We start from the raw sequence: 24,991 nt of genomic DNA, 5'->3' as shown, positions 1-24,991 counted from the left end.
TAACTGGTTAAACATTATATTTGACTGGTTATATTTGACCCGTTAACAAGTTAAACATTATAATTGATTAAATGGGAGTGATGGGAGCGACCACTCCAGCCCATGTGGGCTGCAGCAGCCCCTCCAACTGCTGCAGCCCTTACACTGCGAGCGGAGGCTGCTCTGGCCAGGCTGGAGTGCCCCTGCACATGGAGCCCAGTAACTGAGCCAGGTCCTCTAAAGACAAGGGCTATTCTAGCCAGGCTGGAGCACCCCCCATGTGTGGTATTCCCCACAGAGCTGGAATAGCCCTGCCACAGGAGGTGGGCGGCTCCAGGCCACTGATTAACTGTAACCTGCTATCCAACCATTCACATCCCTACTTAAAATATATTTAATTTTTATTTTATTTTGAAATATTTTGCCGCATTTCTCTATTTACAATATTAAAACACAATATGTAAAAAAATAGAATAAAAGATCCCAAGGGGGGGCATAAAACCTACTATGACACACCAAGAGGAGGGGCCACACACACACACAAAACTCAAGCACCAATAAAAGCACAGGTAAAATGGGTGGCTTTAGCCCGGTGCTGAAACAATGCCAGTGTTAGCACCAGGCAAATGTCCCAGGGGAGGGAATTCCATAGCCTAGGAGCCAAGGCTGAGAAGGCCCTGCTCCGCATAGATATCAACCTTATTTCCATAAGTGGAGGAACACAGAGCAGAGCCTCCCCAGCTGATCTTAATCCCTGGGCAGCTTCATACGGGAGGAGATGGCCCTTCAAATACTCCAGTCCCAAACCTTTAGGGCTTGTTAGGTTATAACCAGGACCTTGATTTGTGCCCAGAAACATACCAGAAGCCAATGCAGCTGCCGGAGCACCGGCATAATGTGCTCCGTATAGCAAGTGTTAGTTAAAACTCGAGCAGTTGTATCCTGGACCAGTTGAAGTTTCTGAAGACTCTTCTAAGGAAGCCCTACATAGAGTGCATTGCAGCAGTCCAACTGTGATACGACAAGAACATGAATCACTGTGGCCAGATCATTCTTACTCAGGGAGGGGTGTAGCTGGCGGATCAGCCAAAGCTGCCAAAAGTACTTCTGGCCACTGAGGAAATCTGATTCTCAAATGCTAGAAAAGGGTCCAGGAGGACCTCAAAGCTGCACACCTGTCCGCGCCACTGGTCCGCAGACTGGCGATTGGGAACTGCTGTGTTAGTTCCTTATTTTATCTTAGAGCATTATACAGTTACCTGGCACACAAACTGCCTTTAAATCGTATTGCTTAAGGACCAAAGTCTGACCAACCTCAAGTCAGAAGGGGAGTTTTTTCATTGACTTAAGTGTGACCATAATTTGTCCCTTCTCCCACACCTTTCATCATGAAATTTGCTTAGCTCTGAATATGGTGCTGCTGTTTGTACCAAGCAATCAGATCCCTTACTTGTATTCTCTGTGCTAAAGAACTGAAGTATTTTAAGAACTTGAGTTTTCTAGGTGGTCATCACCCAAGACAAATTGATGGAGTTGTCCATAAATGCTTTTGTATATGTGCCTTAGCATCAGATTATGGTCTTGCTGCAAGTATTTTCAATGTTCCACTTCTACTTCATGCATCCTCCCAAATGAGGGGAAACCTGTTGATGAATTGAATAAAAGGAGAATAAGAGCTTTCAGTGTAATGTCTGACCAAACACTGACATAGGGCTCACTGGAAGGTAAACTGCATAAAATAAGAACTTTCTCTGCACAGCAGTTTGTCATTCTCAGTTGAGGTGTAAAAATCACAAAGCTTTATGCTTCATTTTGATAATAGGGCCACATCATGATGTGATGTTTTAGCCATTTCGATAGCACTGGCACACATGTAGATCCAATCCAACTTTTTACTGCATGTATTGATGTTTTCCTACTTCAAGCATCTTCTGCTTTTTGAGATATATACTGTTTATCTGCTGGACTGTCCCATAACGTATTTTAGTGAATCTGGCAGTAAGTCATAGAGATGCAATTTAAGCATTTGTGTTTTATTGCAGGTGGCTTCATCAGCTTTAATGGCTCCTGGCGTGTTCAGGGGATTCTGGCTATGTCTCGCTCCTTAGGAGATTATCCACTGAAAAACCTTAATGTTGTTATCCCAGACCCGGATATTCTGACCTTTGATCTGGACAAACTACAGCCAGAGTTCATGATCTTAGCATCAGATGGCCTGTGGGATGCTTTCAGCAATGAAGAGGCTGTTCGATTCATCAAGGAACGCTTGGATGAACCACATTTTGGTGCAAAGAGTATAGTTCTACAGTCTTTTTACAGAGGATGCCCTGATAACATAACAGTTATGGTGGTGAAGTTCAGGAATAGCAGCAAAACAGAAGAACAGTGAATTTATGACCGCTTTCTCCCACTTCTCTTGTGAACTTAAAACAAACTCTTGCATTTTAATGTAGTAGAAAGTTCTAGTAATTATCATTAAGATTGTATGTAAAAGGAATGGGAAAGATCCCTCTGATCTGTTCCTTACTGAACAAAAAGGAAGAACATGATAAGTATGTTTGGGATAGCCATAACAATTAAGTTCCCCACCTTGTCCTGCCTCCCATCACCATCCCTTCCTTTATTATAGTTGATTTCTAAGGTTTAAAATTCCTACTGAGCCTTTTCCAAATACTGATGCTTCTTAACTTTCTAATAGCTGAAGCTGCATTCAGACAAGCATTAAGGGGACAAGACACTCATACCAAGCAATAGAAATGACACTTCTTTTCACTCAGAGATGTAACTAACCTCACAACTGCACTCTTCAATGTTTCACATCCTTGTTTTTCTAATCTGCAGTGATAGATTGAAAAGGATTTGTAATTTTTGGACTGACGTTTACATTAAGAAAAAAGAGAAGCTAAACGGTAGCCTCTGTCAGTCCACAATTGGCCAAGCTCTTCATTTTTTATAATTAAATGTGTCCTGTCTGCTACATGATTAGCTAAATGTACCCTGCTTCCAAGCAACTACACAGTCTATGACTTTCATGACACTTCTCCTATGCCAAACTGCATTCCAATCAACTTGATAAACTCCTCACCAAACTCTAAGGTTTGATGCCTTCAGTCACCAAGGAACTGTTGGGGAACGCCTAGCACTTGTTCCTGCTTTTTAGCAAAGAATTTTCATGAACAAAAAGAGGGAAAAAATAAAAGATGCTTTCAAGCAAAGCAGAGCTTTGTATGATGTTCTAGGGAAGGGGTGGGCAATAATTTAATGTGGGGTCACTAAGATGTTGGTAAGTAGTCAAGGACTGCCCTTTTCCATGGAGTGTGGGGTCTGGGACAGAGGTTGGGTACAGAAGGGAGCTTTGAGGTATGACATTGGGCTGCAGGAGAGGGTATAGGGCCTGAAAGGGAATTTGGGTGAAGATGGGGATTGTGACCTGGTGCAGGGCTGGGGAGGGGGTATGGATGCAAGAGAGGAGTCTGGCCTGGGGGAGGGGGTGCAGGTCTGGGAGGGAGTTGTGACATTGGGCAGGTGCGAGAAGAAGTGCAGAGGGTTGGATGGTGAACTGAGGCAGGGCGTTAGGGTGTGGGAAGGGCTGGGGTATCAAAGGCAGGCGCTGGCTAGTAGGCACCTTACCTAAGTGGCTCCCAGCCAGCAACCCAGCAGGACCCTCAGGCAGAATCCCTACCTGTTGCAGCTGCAGCCCACTCAAAGTGGCCAGCTGTGGGTCATGTGCCTCTCTGCACTGTGCACCCGGTGAGGGAGACTTCGCAAGGAGCATGCAGCACCTAGAGGCACATAACCTCAGCAGTCAGCAACTTTGAGTGGCCTGGGACTTCAGCAGGCAAGGAGCCTGCCAGAGGATACAGTGGCCCATGGACCGGATCTTGCAGTTCTAGGGAGTTTCAGTAACACTACAGCTTAATTAAAAATATTTTTCACAGAGGAAAACCCTAAAACATAATTTATGAGGCATAGTGTTCACACTCTGTACATCACCATTGCCCTGTAAGTTATTGGGAGCATGTTTTAGTGGAAAAACTTTCTTTTAAGTCAGGAGTGGGCAATAATTTTTTGCCAGGGGCCACTGCAAAAATTTTTGCCCTGGGCCTGAAGCAGAAGGGTGTCGGGGCAGGATACTTTCCTGCTTCCCCACCCACAGACCATGATTGGTCTGGGAGTGGGAAGCGCATGAAGTCTTTGGCTCCTCCCACAGAGATTCCGCCTGGATCCCCATTCCCATGGCGGTGGGAGGAGACTTTGTGTGCTCCCCCTTCTGGTCCAAGTCCAATCAGGGTTTTGGGGTAGGGAAACGCATGAAGTTTCCTTCCACCCTGCCAGGACCACATGGTGAAGAGGTCATGCACTGTTATCAGTTAAATCTTCCATATATACATGGTGGGAAGCTGGAACTAGGATGATGGTCCTTCAGCTACCAAAAAAAAAAATCATTATATGCCTCAAGCAAGTGAGCTAAAGGAAATCTCTCCAAGCAGCTATTGTGTCGCAGCTAGGCTTGCATCAGGAGCCCAGGAAAAAGGATTTGACTGTGTTAACTGTACATGTACAAATTCATGTACCATCATTCAAATAGGGAAGGTACAACATAGTGATTGGAAAGGCAGGTAGGTAGGTGATCCATGAGACACTGTTGCTTTAAGGATGAGCCAATGTAGAGCCCTGGACAAGACTATTATTTAATTCCAACCCCACTATTATGGCAGCAAGACCTGTGGAAGTCCAGTTCAGCTGCAGGGTTCTAGCATAGTTTAGGAGCCTAGAGCACAGAACTAGAGCACAGACTAGCTTTGCAGGTGGCAATGACCTAGACATTTATTCCAGGATTAATACTCAAAGTTCTCTTGTCCCATAACTGAAACTATTTCAACCTATGTTAAGTGTTAGCATTTGTGAAATGTTGGGTATTTTTCTACCTTTTCTTGAATTTTTATTTTATTTAGTTTCTTGACAATTAACTCCTTTGCGATGCACCATGTACAAAACTTGTAGCTTTACTAATCTGCCATAGCACTGTCAATAATTGCAATAATGCCCTGCCTGTGCGAAAGAAGTTCACTTCTATCATATGTTTTTTATATCACTGGTGGATTTTAGTCTTAAAAAAAGAGAGTCTGACTCACTTTAGGGTTAAAGAAAGTGCTATACTAAAGCAATCTAGGAAAGTAGAGTTAACTGTTTTAAAAACCCTACTTTCTTAGGTCTTTTCTTTAGTAATCCCTGCCAATTATAGTCTCTAGCAATTTCATGAGGTGGACAGCTAATCATTAGGGTCAAGCCTTTAATATTCAGGTGGTTAGGACACTCACCTGGGATGTAGGAAACGAAGGCTCAAGGCCCTGCTCCATAGAAGAGTGGAGATTTGAAAACACACCTCCTACTCTCAGATGCCTGAACCACTGGCCTATGGTGTATTCTTGCTCCTCCCCTTCACTCCCCAAAAAAATCCTGATCTAGTTGCCCCACGTTGCCTTTGAGTTAGATGTCCTCAAGGCAGATCTATTGGATCAAGCACCACAGGCAAGCGAGGCAGGAAATGTCTTGTTTGCAACGAGCAGTTTGGTGACATTATTGCCTTAGGTCAGTGGTTCCCAACTTTTTTTATACCAAGGAACAGCAAATCCATTCACAAATTTTGGGCAGACGGGTAATATTTTATGAATATGCAAATGTGCAAGTAAAATGTTGCCAATCCACCAAAATGTGCGCCCCAGAGCCGCCACATAGCAGCCGGCTTCAGCTCTGGCAGCTGCCACGTGGCAAGTGGCTGCTGGAGCTGAAGCCAACTGTTTGCAGTAGCTCTGGGGGCTAGGATTGGGGTATGCCAGCTCTGTCCCCCAGAGCCACCATGAACTGCTGGCTTCAGCTCGGGCAGTTGCCACAGCCCAGCAGCCAGCGGTCCATGGCCCAGCGGAACTGCCCATGCCCAGCAGCAGAAACTTAGACACTTAGGAAGTTTAGGTGGGTACAGAGTTAAGCAGCATCTGAGTAGTTTTGAGGATTTCATAGGCACCTAATCATTGGAGTAAGAATCTAAAGGGGCAGTTAGGCAACTAAGTCCCTTTGTGGATCTAGCCTAAAGTGGCTAAATCCATGTTCAAATATCTTGTCCCTTGAATCTGAGTATCCAGATGTGAAAGGCTGTTCTATTATACCAATGCCATTGTCCAACAAAACCATCTCAGTATTGTTCATTATTAAACATTGTAAATTTGTAGTTACACATCATGTACTATTTAAAAATGTTGCTCTTAATAAGAATGGTATTCTACATCACTGGCTAGCCAGAGCCAAATTAATTTAGTACTCTTTTATACATATTCTTATAGCAGACCTTTGCAGTTTCACTGTGTTGTGTTATATGTGTGCTTTATTGTGAACTCTTTGCAAGGACTGTGCTTTAATAATTAAAGAGCTATAATCTCTCCTCATATTCCGGCTGTCAGCAAGGTTCTGGTCTGCATAATACATTATCTTTCTGTGTGATCATCTCTCCCTCTAGTGTCTAACTGGAGGAAATATAGAAGCCTACTGACTGACGTTAATACAATAGAACTTCAGCTAGGTTACGTCTAGACTACAGGCTTCTTTCAGAAGAAGTGTTTTTCGGAAGAGATCTTCTGAAAAAACTTCTTCCAAAAGAGCGTCCACACTGCAAAAGTGCATCGAAAAAGCGATCTGCTTTTTCCAAAGAGAGCATCCAGACGCTTTCTCGCATGTAAGCTGTGATTGCTATGGATGGAATGGCCACAAGGTCACTTGTGCTTTTTCCTCTTTTCTCCTGTTCTGAAAAACCTCCTTCTTCCCCGTGCGCACACACCTTTTTTTGAAAGAGCTCTTTCGCAAAAAGGCTTCTTCCTCGTAGAATGAGGATTACCTATGCTGAAGAAACCCCTCTGTTCTTTCAGTTTTCTTGCAGAAGAACAAAATTGCAATGTGGACGTGCCTTAAGTTTTGTCGGAAAAACGGCTGTTTTTTAGACAAAACTCTGTAGTGTAGACATACCCTTAGAAACATCAAGAGTTACAACTGACCAGTCAACCACTCACCTCATTTGGAACCACAAATGGACAGAAGCAAAGACAAAACAAAAAGCATGACTACAATACAGTAATGTGTTAAACATAAATTCCTTTTTTTTTAAAAAAAGCTTTGACAAAGAAAGGAAACTGTTCCTGTGCATGATCCATTTAAATAAGATGTTTAAAAGCAACATTTTTCTTCTTCATAGTAAAGTTTCAATGCTGCATTAAGTCAACGTTCAGTTTTAAACTTTTGAAAGAACACTAATATTTTGTTCAAACAACCTCTGTTCCTCCTAAGGTGGTCATAATTTGAAGGTTCTATTGTAGTTGCTTCTTTAGCACAAGCAGAAGATGCATGTAGTCTAAGGGTGAAGTTTACTCGAGTACATAGGTCCTGTGCAAGATCTATGCATGCCACTGCACAAGAGTGAATTTTATACTAACACTGTAAAAATCCTAACTTCAGTCTCATAGAATCATATAAAATTAGGATTGGAAGAGATCTCAGAAGGTCTCTAGTCCCTGCTCAAAGCAGGATCCACCACAACTAAATCATCCCAGGCAAAGCTTAGTCAAGGCTGGCCTTAAAAACCTCTAAGAATGGAAAATCCCCCACCTCATGAAGTAAGCTGTTTCAGTGCTTCACCACCACTGAGAACAGCCTAGCTCCCATCCTCTTTGGAACCTCCCTTCAAATAGTTGAAGGCTGCTATCAAATCCCCCCTCATCCTTCTCTTCTGGAGTCTAAAAAATCCCAGTTCCCTCAGATTCTCCTCATATGCCAGGTGCCCCAACACCCTAATAATTTTCATTGCCCTCCATTGAACTTTCTCCAGTTCGTCCATATCCTTTTTGTAGTGAGGAGCCTAAAACTGGATGTAGTCATCCAGATATGGATAGCCTTACCAGTGCCGAACAGAGAGGAATAATCACTTCTCTCGATCTGCTGGCAATACTCCTAATGCAGCCCAATATGCCATTAGCCTTCTTGGCAACAAGGCATACTGTTGACTTATTTCCAGCTTCTCATCCACTGTAATCTCAAATTTTTTTCTGCAGAACTACTTCTTAGCCAGTCAGTTCCCAGCCCAGTAGTGCCTGGAATTTTTCTGTCCTAAGTGCACTTATCCTTGTGTTGAACCTCAGATTTCCTTTTGCCCAATCTTCCAAGATATCTAGCCACTCTGAACCCTATCTCTACCCTCCAGCAGATCTGCCTCTCCCACCAGCAGCTGTGTGTCATCTGTGACCTTGCTGAAGGTGCAATCTATCCCACTGTTCACATAATTAATGAATGTGTTGAACAAAACTGGCCCCAGGACCAAACCCTGCAACAGTCCACTTGGTACTAACTGCCAACTAGACAGTGAACCATTGATTATTACCCATTGAGCCCAAAGATCCAGCCAGCTTTCTATCCACCTCTTAATCCTTTCACCCAAGCCATATTTCTTTTAACTTGCTGTGGAAGACCATACCAAAAGCTTTGTTAAAGTCAAGGTATAATCACACATCTACCATTTTCCCCATATCCACAGAGACAGCTATCTCCTTATAGAACAGGAGATAAGGAGGGCATGACTTGCCCATGGTGAATCTATTGACTGTTCCCAATCACCTTCCTCTTCTCTAAGTTATTCAAAATGGATTGTTTGAGGACCTGCTCCATGATTTTTCCAGGGACTGATGTGAGGCTGACCAACTTGGTCTACCAGATTTTTCCTCTTTCCTTTTTTAAAGATGGGCACTTTATTTGCCTTTTTCCAATCATCCAGGACCTCCTACAAGTTTTCAAAGATAATGGCCAGTAGTTCTGCAGTCACATCAGCCAGCTCCCTCAGTATTCTCAGATGCACTGTGCATGTCTAGCTTTTCTAAATAGTCCTTAACCTGTGCTTTTGCTACTGAGGTCTGCCCACCTCCTCCCCATACTGTGGAATCCAGAGCAGCAGTCTGGGAGATGATCTTGTCTGTGAAGACCAAGACAAAAAAAGTAGTGAGTACTTCAGCTTTTTCCATATAATCTGTTACTAGGTTACCTTCCCCATTCAGAAAGGCTGCGCCTAGACAGCAACCTAAACTCAAAATAAGATACGTCATTTGTGCTACACAAATTCTGTATCTTGTTTTGAAATTTGGTGCATCTACACAGTACCAAATTTTGAAACAACACGCTATTTTAAGACATCTCATTAGCCTTGTGGAATGAGAGTTACAAGAATGCCAAAATAGCGCATCTCTTATTTTGGCTTGTAAAGACATGGGGTAGCTATTTTGGGATATTGGCAGTATCCTGAAATAGCTGCACAGTATAGGGACCCAAAGCACCTTCTTGTTGCCAGCATACCTATAGAAACCCTACATGTTACCTATCACATCCCTTACTAGCTGCAACTCCAATTGTGCTTTGGCTTTCCTGATTATAGTACTGCATGCTCAAGCAATATATTTATACTCCTCTTTAGTCACTTGTCAAAATTTCTACTTCTTGTAAGGTCTCTTTTTGTGTTTAAGCTCATTGAAGATTTCTCTTAAGCCAAGCTGTCACCTGCTATATTTGCTATTCCTTCTGCACATCGGGATGATTTGCTCCTGTACCCTAAGTGAGCCTTCTTTAAAACACAGCCAGCTCTCCTGGACTCCTTTCCCTTTCATGTTAGCCGCCTAAAGGATCCTGCCCATCAGTTCCTTGAGGGAGTCAAAGTCTGCTTTTCTGAAGTCCAGGAACTGTATTCTGCTGCTGTTCTTTCCTTTTGTCAAGATGCTGACCTTAACCATCTCATGATCACTGCTACCCAAGTTGCTAACTACTTCTCTTGACCCTACTCATTCTTCCCTGTTGGTGAGCAGCAGGTCAAGAGCAGTATTCTCCACTAATGACTGCAATTTCTATACATGTGGACCCATGGTTTATCACAAGGGTGGGGAACCTCCAGCCCATGGGCTACATCTACTTCATCAGGGTTAGCTGTTGTCGGACTGCAAGATAGTTTACTCACTGACTGTCCACAGGCAGCCCTGCAGCTACCTCCCAGTTGACATGGTTCAACATTCCCAGCCATTGGGAGCTGTGGGAAGCGATGGCCTGGCCTGCACATTTATCGCATATACACATCCAATTCTGGCCATCCAAAAAAACCTGAGGATCTGTTTGGAGAAGTTTTGGCAAGTAATGCAAGGCAAGTTGACACCATGACTGTAAATGCACTCAGGAAAAATGACTTCTTTATGACTTGCTGCTTGGGTTTTTAGAAACCTATCCATGCAGTATTTTATTTCCATTTTATGCATTGTAAAAGCAGAGCATGAGATGTGTGCCCATGACTGAACTACACTGTTTAAAAGAGTAGTGTTATTTAACATTAGCTATATATGATATAGCTAATACATCCATGATCTTCTTTATACTTTACAAAGTTTGCAGTTGATTTTTATTCAAAACCCAAAGTACTGAAAGCTTGTATTTTTATTTGAGAGAAAGGTCTTCATTATAGCTTTAACAACCACCACAGACAAAACATTACCAAGAGTCCCGGGCAAGTAAGCATATTAATTTTTCTTATCCTAGTGAGTCAGAATGTATTATTGACACCTCAAATGAATCTTTAAAACTCTGCAATATTAAGAATCAGATTAATGTGAATTGCAGAGAGTAATGTAATTAACTACAATCACAAGTAGCAATACAGTGAGGCTGTGTCTAGACTGGCAAGTTTTTCCGCAAAATCATCTGTTTTTGCGGAAAAACTTGCCAGCTGTCTACACCGGCCGCTTGAATTTCTGCAAAAGCACTGACAGTCTCATGTAAGATTGTCAGTGCTTTTGCGGAAATACTATGCTGCTCCCGTTCGGGCAAAAGTCTTTTTCCGAAAAACTTTTGCGCAAAAGGGCCAGTGTAGACAGCAGAGATTTGTTTTCCGCAAAAAAGCCCCGATCGCAAAAATGGCAATCGGGGCTTTTTTGCAGAAAAGCACGTCTAGATTGGCCACGGACGCTTTTCCACAAAAAGTGCTTTTGCAGAAAAGCGTGCTGCCAATCTAGACGCTCTTTTCCGAAAATGCTTTTAACAGAAAATTTTTCCGTTAAAAGCATTTCCGGAAAATCATGCCAGTGTAGATGTAGCCTGAGGTTTTAGCTATAAAGTTAAATCCCAACTGAGAATAAATGTGATTTAGCTTATTCTACTTAATATTTTCAATATATTGCATGCAGCTTTTGCTTGTTTTAAGGATGCAAAATAAAGCCCTATAACTGAAGGTGCAACAAACCATAATATAGTAGCTATATTCTCTGAAATTAGAAAGATACCTTCTTAGCAGTCATCTATAGAAAAACAGGCCCGTTAAGGATTATAATTTCTTATCTGAGACCCCAAATGTATTTATAGATTAGTTTACCATTTTCATATATTAGAAAACATGAATCCCATTACACAAGGAAATAAACAAACCATATATCCTTGCTTTGTGAAAAGTGTTTATTTCCCTTCTATCACACAGTAATACTAGCATATAAAAAAGGTTTTCAACCTTTGACATGTAAAATATATACAGTAAAACTTCAATAGTCCAGCATCCAATTGCACGGAAGTCCCGATAGTCCAGCATCAAAATGTCAAGAGCCTAGTGAGTGAGCTTCTGCAAAAAACGAGTCACAAGGCAGCAGCAGTGCTGAGCAAAAAGGGTAAAAAAACTAACACATTATACTGTATACAGTATGTACAATAAAAAGGGTTAACACTTTATATACAGTATATACTGTATACAGTATATATAACCAGTTTATAGTACCTCCTGATAGTCGGGCATATCCGATAATCCGGCACCACCTAGGTCCCAAAGGTTCCGGATTATTGGAAGTCTACTGTATTTAAAAAACTGCATCAAGAAGATCGCTTTAACAAGCACATGCACAGGAACACATACATTCTAATTCTATATTCTCCCAAACCATACATTCTACTTCAAGAATAGGAAGAACTACAATTTTCCGATGAGAGTCCAAAACGTCGCCACAATCCCCTTGATGTCAGTGGGAATTTTGCCTGAAGAGTACCAACTTCCACATTTTCAACTTCTGAGTTTTATAATTTAATTAACATATAGTAACATGTCTAACATATACAATAGATTAGCAATTCAGTGTTTATCTCCTATTTAATTTACCCTCAATCAGTGTCTAGTTCAAGTTTGGTACATTATGTATTCAAACTTTAAGCATAACTAAATTCAACTTAAATTACACAAACTTTTTAAAGACTAACAATGCCAAAATACATTAAACAGATGATTTAATACAATTTGCTGTAAATACTACTGTACATGCCTTTGTTTTAGTACTGTATAAATAGCAGACATAGAACAATACCAAAACAGGGTACAGGCAAAGAATACATGCAGACTGTGATCCTCATTAAAATGGTTAATCCTGCAGTACACTTGCAGGCTGTGTCTAGATTGCACCCCTTTTCCGTAAAAGGGATGCAAATTAGACACAGCGCAATTGCAAATGAAGCGGGGATTTAAATCTTCCCCACTTCATTTGCATAAACATGGCTGCCGCTTTTTTCCAGCACAGGGCTTTGCCGGCAAAAAGCGCCAGTCTAGACGGGGATCTTTCGGAAAATAAAGCCTTTTCCGAAAGATCCCTTATTCCTCTTAAAATCAGGAATAAGGGATCTTTCGGAAAAGGCTTTATTTTCCGAAAGATCCCCGTCTAGACTGGCACTTTTTGCCGGCAAAGCCCCGAGCCAGAAAAAAGCTGCAGCCATGTTTATGCAAATGAAGTGGGGAAGATTTAAATCCCCGTTTCATTTGCAATTATGCTGTGTCTAATTTGCATCCCTTTTACGGAAAAGGGGTGCAATCTAGACACAACCACTCAGTTTAAGTATTTACCTTTTGTATATGAAAGTATGCAATTAATCCCAGGAAAAATGTATAAATACTTCAATGTGCAAACATTACTGGAAGACTACACAGGTGATACAGTTAGTATTAATTTTACATTGTGAATGCTATTTTCTATACACTAGAAAAAAAACTCTAAACACCAAACCCTGTTTGAGGTGTTTTGAAAATACTGCCTATTTCTATGAGTATTTGTATGGTCCTGAAGATTTTTGACCTGATTCATCTGCAAGGCCAGCATGTTTATAAACAGGGTCATAAAATACTTTAAGATGAAGTTTACAGTTCATTTTTAACATAATTTGTGAAGGGGACCTAGTTTTTTGGACACAAATTGTAGCCTATATTGAAATTCTGACTGATAGTGTGAAGTCACAAGATTATTTTCAATTCCCTTCTTCCAATCAGGTTTAGTTTGGTTTTTAAAATAGCCAACATTTCTGTTGAAGTAATATGACAAGCAGTATTATACATTTTTATGCGTCTATGAATAAATATAGTAAAATGTCTGAAAACAGGGAAGCCAGAAAAATGTCTGTGTTACTAAGAGGCCGTTTCAAATTAAAACATCTATTTAAATTACATTTTCAGGTTTAATAAATGATGTATAAATCTACATTTCTGGAGGAAAAAACCTTGTGATTGCTATCAGTTTTTTTCAGTCTAGACCACAGAAACATGTTAGGGACAAAAGAATCTTTCTTGAAGAATGTTACTATTCTCCTGTTGTCATACCTGTTTCGTATTTTCTTGTTGGTTGCAGCAGTCTGTCTTACCTCAGCTTTGTGAAGATTGCCAAAGGGTTTTTTTTCCCAAAAGAGTAATATTAATGACTTTTAAAATAAACAAATGTTCCAGTCATGGGAGGTTTAAAATAAAATGCTGGTTTTGTAGGTGAGCATTTTTCAATGTATGACCAATCATAAGACAAGATGGATGATATGTAAAAGTTAAAAAAGTTCCTCCCCATCCAAGACCTAATTACAGTGAAACTCAAATCATAACTGGATCCCTGAAGTTTAGTTATTGTAGTTTTGCAGTAATTTCTAGTTATAAAAATACAATAGCACTTCCTACCCACCATATTTAAATAAGACGATATTACCTATCTTTAGAATTTCATTAAACAAGTTAGTTTACACACACACACACACACACACACACACACACACACACACTTATCCATCAGCACTGAATCAGTGAGTGCCCTACTAGACTGAACTTCAAAATACGAGGTCTATAGTTCATGGTGGTGAACACAATTTTCTCCCCTAAGATACCAAGATTCCACTTTCATATTTAAGTGAACCTGTAAGATTGTAAAATAGTACATGATGTAAAGTTACCAAAATTCAACACTAATCACAGCGCATGTTTAGAATATCAATGAAACCTCATTCTTGGTGGTAATAAGAGGTTTTTTTATACCTAATTCTACATTTGTCTCTAAGAGACTATTTGAAAGTCAAATTAAATGTAAATATCATAACATAAGCTATAGTACAATTATAAGTAAAGTGGCAGTGCTCTGTCATTGTAGATGTACAGGATGTAACTGTTGTATCTTTGGTATGTAGTTTAGATGTGCCAATAATAACTGTATTAATGCAACTGCATTTTCTGTATTGTCTACCAGAAGCATAAACTGCAAATATGGTCTTGCTCGTATGACTAAGACAATAAAATACCTACTTCTACATACAAAATCACATTTGTTTTTCTTTTAAGATTCCTGTTTAAAAAAAATATATTTCTAGCCTTTTTTTCTAATTCTGAAGCAAACAGATCATTTTGCAAATGGAAACTTATGTCAGCATTTGTAAGACATTTAAACACACATTTTACAGCAAATCTCATTGTTTATTTTCTCTGAATGAATTCTGATAGGTCTCGAGATGGACCTATTAGCATATAGATGTTACTGTGCTATATTGCAGAACAACTTGAAAGTAAGTTACTTGAACTAAATTGCATTGGTATAGACCTGCCATAACTGCATCTGGCTTTCTGCTTTAATATTCTGATGTGTATATTTACGTATACATTAAATAATTCAGAGATCTGAATCCACCAAAGCAATTCTGTAAAATACATATATAGGCACATAAAAAGCAATCTGATTTTTCTGAAGTGCTGAATTCCTAGAAATTTCTGCTGACTTCAATGAAAACAGGGCTCTAACTTTAGGCCCCAGTTTTTAAAATCTTGGTACAATACATCTAAGGTGGTATTGGGGTTGCCCAAGCAAGCAACTTTGAACTTCATGCAGTGCAGAGGATTGGTTTGCATGTTGATGGGGGACATCTAGACTCGGATGGGTGCCATATGAAGGAAAACACACAGAATTTTCCCCGAGTGTCTAGGTTTTTGTGACAGTTTTTTGAGAAAAGAGGAATGCTACAGCTACAGTTCTGTAAATCCTAATAGGACAGATCCTCTCTAGGAAGTAGTAGGACACTCAGGCAGAATGACCCCATACTTGCTGCAGATTGTTCAAAAATGAGTGAGCACAGTATTGTCACTATATAATCTAAACAATTCTGGTATTAAAAAGGTGCTACATAAAGTGTCAATTCTCAATTTAATAACACCATATTGAAAACTCTCCACAGATATCTACTGTTTCAATTGTGCCTAGTAATCAGGGTACTCCCACAAACCTGAGCGATCCTTTCTAAAACCTCATTTCAATTTCCTTGTTCTACAAGACACACTTTAGATACTTTTTACACTGTTACTCAAATCAAAAGGCCAAGATAAAGCTGTGAGCTTTTGACAGATATATATTAACCTAGGATCAGTGACAAATGAGTGAAGTGTCTGTCAAATCATGCCAAAATCTGATTATTTCACTTGAAGATATACCATGTACTGCAATCAAATGTCTATACTTACAAATGTCAAAGTTAATTTTGTATAAAAAGAAGAGTTGTGTATCTTCTGGAATATAGAGGTTCACCTTTAGTACATTTAAGCAAATTCCAACATAAACGTCTTCAAATTTAATAGGTTTGATATGACTCATCATTTCATAAATTCTCAGAGCCAGTTTTCCATCAAGTATATACCCCATTCCACTACAGTATGGAGGATATACCTTAAATGGATATTCATCATAAGAAATATATGTTTTTCTGTAAAACCCTCTGTAGGAAAAATTATCAATTAGAGGGTAACCAGTAAAAAAATTGTCTGAAGAATTTACATTTTGAAGAAATTTAACTAAGTTGCCAGTGTTGATGAAAACATCAGAATCAGCTTTCATAACATATTTAGCATTTGAACAAAACTCAGACACCCATCTGAATGCCATGATTGTTTTCAAGGTAAGATTGTCATAAGTGTCCATAAAATCTTGGCGAATTATGTCACCATACAGAATGCTTTCATCGTCTATCGATAATACATCTAAGCTGTCTTCTCTTTCAGCTCCTTGTCCTAATAAAAACAGTATTAGAACCTGATAGTCTCTCCAGAATTTTTTAGAACCCCATGTTACTCTAATAGCCTGCCTTGCCTCCACATCTGTGGGTTGTGAAGACACCAAGATGACCAGAAATGGAGGTGTATCTTTGCATTTCAAATCCCCCTGCAGTGTGAAGAGGAAATTCTGCTTGTAAACTGGTTCATATTCATAGAAATACATCCAGTTGGTATGCTCTATCACAGTATGAGAAGGCAGTGTCATGTACCATGTCATTATTATGACAGAAAGCATACAGAGTGCCAAAAAACTCCGTTTTAAATATTTCAGAGACATATTCACCAGAAGTAGCTACAAGATAGATGTGTGCAGCAGAACTTCCAAAGTCTTACAAAATCTTGGGTCACAAATATTGAGAGCCAGCTCCTTGCTGAAAAGAATGCAGATGGAAAAGGTTAGTATATTAAGAATGCAACTGTACACATTTTACTATCTACCAAAAATGGTAACGATGTAAAACATGGTTAGATATGAGGGCAGAAAAGAGAAACTACACTGGTTCTGTTAAAAACTGTTCTTTAGCCACCACTTACACCTTGAATGCTGAGTACTTTGGAAGTCAGCCCATGTGTGTCACAATGGAAGCAGCTGGATGTTCAACACTTCAGAAATGTGGGTCTTCACCAGGAGCCTTAATGCGAGCTAAGGTCTGGCTCCACATCTCTCTCTGCTTTGGACGCTCCCCCTGCCCACATGGCTAGACTGCCAGCTTACCCCACTGTAAGTGGTGGTAGCCCTGGTGGGCCAGATTTATGGCAAGCCACAGTCAGGATCAAGGCAAGCTACGGGCCATAGTTCCCCATCCCTCCTTTAGAGCCTTCCAGTCCACACAATCCTACTTCTCGTACAGCCAGTCATTCAGAAAATCTAGTTTGGTTACAATTTGCTGGAAATAATGTTGGCACCTTCTTGTTTTCAATGTCACCTGAAAGTGAAAACAGCCATTTGCATGGTACTGTTGTAGCCAGTATTGCAAGGTATTCATATGCCAGATATCCCAAAGATTCATGTACGCGTTCATGTTTCAACCACTGTTCCAGAAGACATGCGTTCATGCTGATGATAGGGTCTGCTCAATAATGATCCAAAGCAGAGAGGATCAACACATTCATTTTCATCATCTGAATCAGACGCCACCAGAAGACGCTTGATTTTCTTTTTGTAGTTCACATCGTGTTGCTCTTTTAAAACTTTTGAAGCATGCTCCACACCTCATTCCTCTCAGATTTTAGATAGCACTTCAGATTCTTAAGCTTGGATTGAGCTATTTTCAGAAATCTTACATTGGTACCTTCTTTGCTGCTATAACATGACATATATGGCAAGAGGGTAAAATATAACAGAAAACATACAATTCTCCCCCTGAGGAGTTGGCACATTTTTTTCTAATAAGCATCATCAGCATGGAAGCATGTCCTATGCAATGGTGGCTGAAGCATGAAGAGGCATACAAATGTTTAGCATATTTGGCAAGTACACACCTTGCAATGCCTGTTCTCAGTTTCAGATAATATCGTAAATAACAAATAGGCCGCATTATCTCCCATAAACGTAAATAAAGGTGTTTGACATAGCAATTGACTGTACAAGAAGTAGGATTGAGTGCACTTGTAAAACTTCACAGCCTACATTGTCTTGATCTGAGTGCAACAACAACAAAAAATGTACACTTATAAGTTACTTTCACGATAAAGAGATTGCACTACAGTACTTGTATAAGGCGAAACTGAAAAACCTATTTCTTTTACCATTTTTACAATGCACGTATTTTAATTAAAAAATAAAGTGAGTACTGTATGCTGCATATTCTGTGTTGCAATAGAAATCAAGATATTTGAAAATGTAAAAAAAATAAAATATTTTAAAAATTTCAATCAGTATTTGAGTTAATTTCATGAGTTAACTGTGATTGACAGCCCTAAATGTTATTATAGTTAGCAAATGATAAAGTAACCTAGGCACAAAGAACAGGTCAGTTTAAAGACAAAAAAAAATTTCCCTCCAGAAGTTCATAATCCATGGTCTTCAAACTTAGATACCTACAAATTAGGGATGTAAAATTTTGATTAATTGTTTAATCAAATAGTTGATGCAATTTGCACTGACTAGTCAATTAGTCATAAGGGTGCCTCTGCCTAGGAAGTGTAGCAACAGACCAAAGGTGAAAGCACTATGGGGAGCACAAAGCCAGCAGGGGACTACTTGAGTCCCCTGCTGGCCGCATGCTCTCCGTAGCATTTTCAAAACGGCAACTGACCCCAGGCTTCATGCCACACTGCTGCTTTGAAATGCTGCAGGGAGCCCGGTGTTAGGCTCAACGCGGCATTTCAAAGCAGTAGCACGCCACATGGAACCCGAGGCCAGCATGGGGGGGGGGGGAGGGAGTCCCCAGCTGAGCCTGGGCTCCACACGGCACTGCCACTTTGGCTATGTCTACATTACATCCCTCTGTCGACAGAGGGATGTAAATGAGGCACTTCAAAAGTGCAAATGAAGTGGGGATTTAAATATCCCGTGCTTCATTTGCATAATCGCATCATGGTGCTCTTTCAAACAAGCGCCATTTCGAAAGTAAAACCGCGGTCTAGACGAGATCTTTTGAAAAAGCCTGCCGTTTTTGAAAGATTGTTGTGCAAACAAGGAATATAGTGATTAGCCCTAAGAAGCAGAACAAACTGAGGAGGCTACGAGGAAAAATACAGCTATCAAAATCATTTTTATGCTGACAACTTTATTAACACAAATTTCCTTACTCCTGGGTCTCAGAAAAGAGTAAGAGATCTTTGAGGGGATATCATATTTCTACTAGAAATTAGGAATGTTAATCAGTTAGCCAGTTAAACGTTATATATACCTAACATTTAACCAGTTAACCAACTAAGCAGGATCTCCAGCCCCGCAGACTTTCGCTCCCAGCGTGTGCTGGGGTTGGGGCTGGCTTTGCAAGTGGCTCCCTTGAGTGCTCTTCATTTTAAACTTGGACCACCAATCGACTATAGGTTCAACTGTTAGCTGCTGACATCCCTATCCTATTGGCCAGAAATCACCATTCCAGGCCAACGGGAGCTGTGGGAAATAGTGTCATGATTGTCCTCCAATTTATTACCCACCCCTGGCCTAGATCCTACCTTGGATCCACAGTCAATATGCTACAAATGCATGCACACTTCTCCACCTAAAAATGGAAACGGGCTCCAGATAGGATCAACACATTGAATATTATATGATCATGACAGCAATTTGGATCCTCACTTTAAACTGGCACAAAACTATTGGCAACTCCCAAGCGTTCTAAAATCATTAGATTTTTTTTAAAAACTAAGTTTTAATACTATTTAATACTAGTACTACAGCAGTATTTGTTTGCCTTGTAGGTTTTGGACCTTTGGGGCGCACATTTTCAAGCTTTTATTCACAAGTATAAGGGCTTAGAAACTTATTTTTAAAATGACAACTGAGATTTACAATCACATAACCCTTGTACTAGGGTTTTGGGAGGGAAACAAGCTCAGCATGTTGTAACTCACAAGAGTGAACTAGAATATGAATGCCCACTAGCTCTTACAAGGAACATATGTGAAACATAAAAAACATCCCCAAACCTACCATTGTGATGTTGATTCCAGATTACTTTTACCGCTATTGTCAAATAGGGAGGGAAAGACAGTTTTCATAGCTTAGCATGGGAGTGATCTTCTACATTTGATAATGACATGATGGAGGATGAAAAAGCCCTCCAATTCCATCTCCTCTTCTTCCCTGTGGGAATAGAAACGCAGAAGTAGGAACATCTAAACAAACACCCTCACTTGTTTCCTCTTCATGTCTTATCCTGTTTTAAATACACACCAGGAAGCCATAAATGTTATCAACTGCGGTAAAGTCTACACAGCCCTCTGAGGTGCCTACTCTCCTTCCCTCTTCATAAAGTTACAAAGTGAACCATGACATGTCCTTGCTTCAAGATAAAGGAGGAGCCACAACAGATCTACATGTGTGTCTATATATTAGCAACCTGGAAACTACCTCATGTGCAAACACACACCTTTCAAAACTATACCACTGCTGAAATACATCATCCACTCTAAAATACAAATTCCACCAAAGCTCAAGGGCACACAACCCCTATTCCAAAGCTAAGGACCCAACAACCTGAAAAAGCAGGGTCAGAAACTGCTAGCTGTACCAAAAACTGACACAAGACAAAATGTGCTACCTTCATCTTTCTCATTTCTCCTGGTCCAGAAGCAGCAAATTCTAATAGGAGGGTTGTCCTTATAATTTGCTGCTCTTCGCTTTCCCCCGCTTTCCCCCATCATGGTGATGTCAGTTTTGAAAGAAACTTGACTTAATGTTACCCCAGGAGCTAATTATAGCCACTGGCAATAAGAAGTGCTGCTATAATAAGCAGGCAGTAGATAGGACTAAGAGACTAAGTTTGTTTGTGTTGTGTTCTACAGATTCAAATTCCAGCTCTACCTGCAAACACTCCAGCTGCTATCAACTGAGTTCAATTTAACATTTTTAAAATGCACAGATGTCACTGTGATATGAAGAGAGATGGATATGGACCTTGAGGGATTAAATGTGTCTAATTTCAACATTGAGTTCTGTATGTTTTGTCATTGTGGGACAGTGTGAGTAGCTCTTGTTTGTTCAGCAGGATCTAAGCCCAAGTTTTGCTGTCACAAGAGAAAGAATTAAGACTTTGTTATATAATGGACATGTTCTATGTTCCCAAAGCGTGTTATAGCATCTCTAAGCAGGGATGTGAACAACTAGTTAACTATCCGATACGCAAAAGCTTATTGGATAGTCAACACACTAGTCGACTGGTCACTCTCCCCACCCCCATTCCCGACTTGCAGCATCTATCAGAGAGCAGCAGCAACAGGGAGAGAGTAGAGTAGAGTAATTCAAAGTGGCAGCATCGCATGAAGCCCACAGCCAGACCCTGCCGCTGCCACTTTGGAATGCCACATGCAGCCCAAGGCCAGTCCTCAGGCTGCACATGGCGTTTCAAAGCAGCAGCGCCGTGTGGAGCCCAGGGTCTGCCACTTTGAAACGCCACGTGCAGTCCCCAGCTGGCCTCAGGCTACAAGTGGTATTTCGAAGTGGCAGCACCACGTGGAGCCCAGAGTCAATTGCAGACTCCCCTGCTGATCCCAGGCTCCATGTAGCACTGCCACTTTGAAACGCCACAGGGAGCACTGGGCCAGTGGGGGACTGCATGTGGCATTTCAAAGTGGCAGACCCCGGGCTCCCCGCAGCACTTTTGCCTTTGAAGTATAGCAACCCACTAATCTTTTCCATCCATGTGCAGATATTTTCCATCCATATGTGGAATAAATTTATATGTGCACCAAATAAGTGCAAATGCACACCACCAGAAGAAACAAAAAACCTAGATGTGGGTGCTGTGCTAATCAGCTAGGTGGCATTTAAGGTAGGGATGTAAATTAGCAATTGACTACTTGACTATCCAATAAGCATAAGCTTATACCCCACAGCTCTTACTACATTTAAAATGCATAGCTAAAGCGGTCCAAAGCCAGCATAAGCCAGGACTGCTCAATCCCAGCTCAAGCTAGCTGCCACTGCTGCTCTGCAGAGGGCCCCCTTATTGATTAATCATGTCGTCGATACAATTTGCATCAACTACACAATTAGCTAGATAACCACTATTTATCATCCTTAATTTAAATCTCTTCTGAGCAGCCATACAAGCGCACAACTTATAGGGAACACTGCTCTGGGATGCTGGTCTTGTGGCCAAGGTGCCTCCAGGCAACCACCTGCCAGCAGCAGAGCCTGAGGCACGGCTCCAGAAGCCAGGATCTCACAAGTGCCAGGATGTTGCTGGAAGTAGAGCCCAAGGTACAGATCTGGCAGCCAGAACCCAACCCACACCAGGATGCTGATGGCAGCAGAGCCTCACTGGTGGGGCCAGCAGCCAGCACCCCAGATGTAGGAGCAGCCTCTCTCCCCTTCCCCCCCCCCCCCCCCTCGATCCTCTGGTAGCAGTCTAGCCAATAAAATTTTGATATATTTTCATTCATGTTGTACATCCCTACTGGCTACTTGGCAATGATTATCCATAACTAAGTTATGCACTATATCACAATGCCATAGCTCAAGTCCCACTTTCTCCTGTTCAAATGGTTTACCAATGCCAATATAGCAACTCTCCAAGCTTCCAGTCTTTGTAATGCACTATAGCTAATCATGACCTTTAACAGCAAGCAGGTTGAGAAATACCGTGCATCGAGATTACACTGCTGTAGTATATATTTATTAGGGGTTCTACTGTTTTGTCTCTCATGATATATGAAACATATTTCCCAACAGGCATACTGAGTGATTAGACAAGATTAATATTTTATTTTACTGCACCACAACTAGGGATGTAAAATCCCATTTAATCAGTTCACTGGTAAAATATTATGTTTAATCAGTTCACTGATTACACAGCCCAATTGAGGTGGAGTAGCCTCCCACCCACAGCATGGCCCAGCAGGCCTAGTTCTCCGCCATTCACAGGTGCAGCATGCTTCAGACACGTTGAACCCACCACAGGCAGAGGTCAATCTAGCTGGAATGGAGCGCTTCCCCCACACCGCCCACAGTGTGATGGGCTACTCTGGCCCAGCATGCTGCAGCCCCCTGCCAGTGTTGGGGGAAGGGACTGCTCCAGCCCAGCTGGACTGCTGGTTAACCATAACTGGTAAGCATCACCAGTTAACTGTTCACATCCTAACTATAACGAAGTGTTAGTGTGGAAAAAATTATGCTAAATAATGAATACTTTGAGAAGAACAAGATGTCAACCAATGACTTAAAATTATAGTAACTTATCCTCCCTTAACCAAAATTGCTTTGTATTACAGATGAAAAAGAGGTATAGATTTCCTATGCAATTGACCATATAAACAACAGATTGGATGTTTTCAATGAATAATTGTCTTAGAGAAACTTCAAATTACAGATAAACAATATAAGGGGAAAAATCATTAAAAGTTAAAGCATGCTGCCTCCCACTGTGAAGAAGGTGCTCCAGGCTTATCTGCTGCTACTAAAGGAAGGGGGGGGGGGAGGAGGAGGATCAGAATTATGCAGGGATGAACGGGGCATATAAAGGGGATTGATCAATGCCCCCATGGTTATTTTCCTTCAAAAAAGAAATAGGCCTAACCAGTAAACAACGACCTGCATCTGAATGGTGCTAATCAAGGTAAGCAATAATGAGCTAAGGGCAATTAGTAATAAAATGCCATTTTACAACCAAATCAATAAGATCCAATGCTTACAGTGGCTAACATGCAATGGAGTCCCATTCTGGCACTCTGCAAGGCAAGGAAGCCAAGCCTGGCACTGCATTCGGGTGCATTACACCTGCAGAGGCATTCTCCGAGTCCTCGCACAAAGCCAGGCAGAGTGGCGACGCGTTTTAGGCAGTCGGCAAGGCAGATGCATCAGGGAACACCTGGCCGGCCACTCAGCACCTTGTGTCGGACTGACAAGAGCTACCCCACCTACCGATGGGGCGGCACCTCCAAGGCCGCTAGCACCGCTGGGGCAGCACAGCCGGCCAGAAGTACCTGCCTCTCTGCCGTCCATGCCCTGTCCTGTGGCTCACCCCCTCCACGGCAACTTCAACCCCCGCTGCAGGATCCCCCCCCCTGCCAACCCACTCCCCTCCTTCGCTGCCCGCAGCTCCTGCCCGCTCCATCCGCCCCCTTCTCGCCTTCCAGCAGGTGTTCTGAGGGCAGCCAGGGCGAGGCTGAGGAGACCTTAGCGAGCGCGCTCAGTAACCGTTAGTGGGGAACAACGGTCATGACGCCAGGATAACGAGCCGGGGGGTCGTGGCGCAGCCTCCCCCAGGGTTCACCAGGCCCAAGCCGCGCGCTCTGCCCGAAGCGTTCACGGGCGCCCTGGCCCCTGCTGAGCCGGCCTCGTGCCCCGCCTAAGAAGCTGTTCACCCCGCTGCTGCGATTCCACCGAGTACCTTCCGCCGGCTCCCGGGCCCTTTCCGGTAGGCTAGCCCCTTCCGCATTAGGCCCTGCCCACCGGACGCGCCCCTCACACACAGCCCGGCTCACGGGGGCACGCACATTCCACTGCAGTCGCGCCGCCTGGTCCCCTCCTCCGCATCACTCGGCCTCCTGGTTTTCCGCCGCCGGTGCAGCGACCCAAAAACTGAGAAGTTTCACTTTTTGACTACACCGGCCTCCAGGGATGGGGAGTTTGAGAATCTCAGTGTTGGACCCAAACTGTCCCATTGGGGGCCGGTGTCCCGCGGACAATACCCCGGTGGTGCTTCCTAGCCTGAGTAGCTCCACTGACTTCATTTCCAGCCTCCTGGTGTGACTTGATAAGGAGAAATCAGTGGGACTGAACCTGACTGCTTATGTCGGCAATGTCCAAAGGACTAAGGGAACAGTATACTAACGTGTGGTGCCCTCTTGAAGAAAAACATTGGATCCCATTCACCAATATCCCACATCTTACTGTTAAAAGGTACAGTAGAGTCTCTATCATCCGACCTAAATGGGACTGACACATGGTCGGATTACCAAATATGT

The 24,991-nt window shown here is 41.9% G+C and overlaps 3 protein-coding genes across 11 annotated transcripts in view; 2 read left to right on the top strand and 1 right to left on the bottom strand.

Annotated features, from left to right (window-relative positions):
• PPM1L (protein phosphatase, Mg2+/Mn2+ dependent 1L) overlaps positions 1-6,422 on the top strand; it is a 203,184-nt gene extending 196,762 nt beyond the window's left edge. For all 3 annotated transcript variants that reach the window (XM_075937852.1, XM_075937853.1, XM_075937854.1), the window contains one exon: positions 2,022-6,422. In XM_075937852.1, the coding sequence (XP_075793967.1) occupies positions 2,022-2,368 (347 nt within the window). In that variant the 3' untranslated portion in view covers positions 2,369-6,422. The remainder of the gene's footprint in view (positions 1-2,021) is intronic.
• A 7,643-nt stretch (positions 6,423-14,065) lies between these two features.
• Positions 14,066-24,910, bottom strand: B3GALNT1 (beta-1,3-N-acetylgalactosaminyltransferase 1 (Globoside blood group)). Of its 5 annotated transcripts, none has more exons than XM_075937846.1 (3): positions 24,154-24,910; positions 20,016-20,168; positions 14,066-16,779 (listed from the first exon to the last, which is right to left on the bottom strand). In XM_075937846.1, exon 3 carries the CDS (start codon positions 16,683-16,685, stop codon positions 15,723-15,725), a length of 963 nt encoding a protein of 320 aa, XP_075793961.1. In that variant the 5' UTR covers positions 16,686-16,779; positions 20,016-20,168; positions 24,154-24,910; the 3' UTR covers positions 14,066-15,722. The 5 variants fall into 5 exon arrangements, with proteins under 5 accessions (XP_075793961.1, XP_075793964.1, XP_075793965.1 ...); XM_075937849.1 differs by having other exon boundaries at positions 24,200-24,910; XM_075937850.1 differs by having other exon boundaries at positions 24,415-24,910.
• The window catches only part of ARL14 (ARF like GTPase 14), a 24,509-nt gene continuing 23,820 nt past the window's right edge, over positions 24,303-24,991 (top strand). For 2 of the 3 annotated variants that reach the window (XR_003089410.2, XM_006123436.4), the window contains exon 1: positions 24,788-24,926. The gene's annotated coding sequence lies outside the window, so the exon portion shown is untranslated. Of the gene's footprint in view, positions 24,442-24,787; positions 24,927-24,991 lie in introns of those variants that run through there. The other variant, XM_025184848.2, reaches the window with a different exon arrangement.

This window comes from Pelodiscus sinensis, chromosome 10 (assembly GCF_049634645.1).
Source record: "Pelodiscus sinensis isolate JC-2024 chromosome 10, ASM4963464v1, whole genome shotgun sequence".
In the NCBI taxonomy this organism is placed as follows: domain Eukaryota; kingdom Metazoa; phylum Chordata; order Testudines; family Trionychidae; genus Pelodiscus; species Pelodiscus sinensis.
The sequence above is the reverse complement of the archived record's forward strand: the minus strand, read 5'-3'. Positions and strand labels throughout refer to the sequence as shown.

Coding starts and splice junctions, on each gene's coding strand:
- B3GALNT1 (XM_075937846.1), bottom strand. CDS start 16,685: ATGTCTCTGAAATATTTAAAACGGAGTTTTTTGGCACTCTGTATGCTT.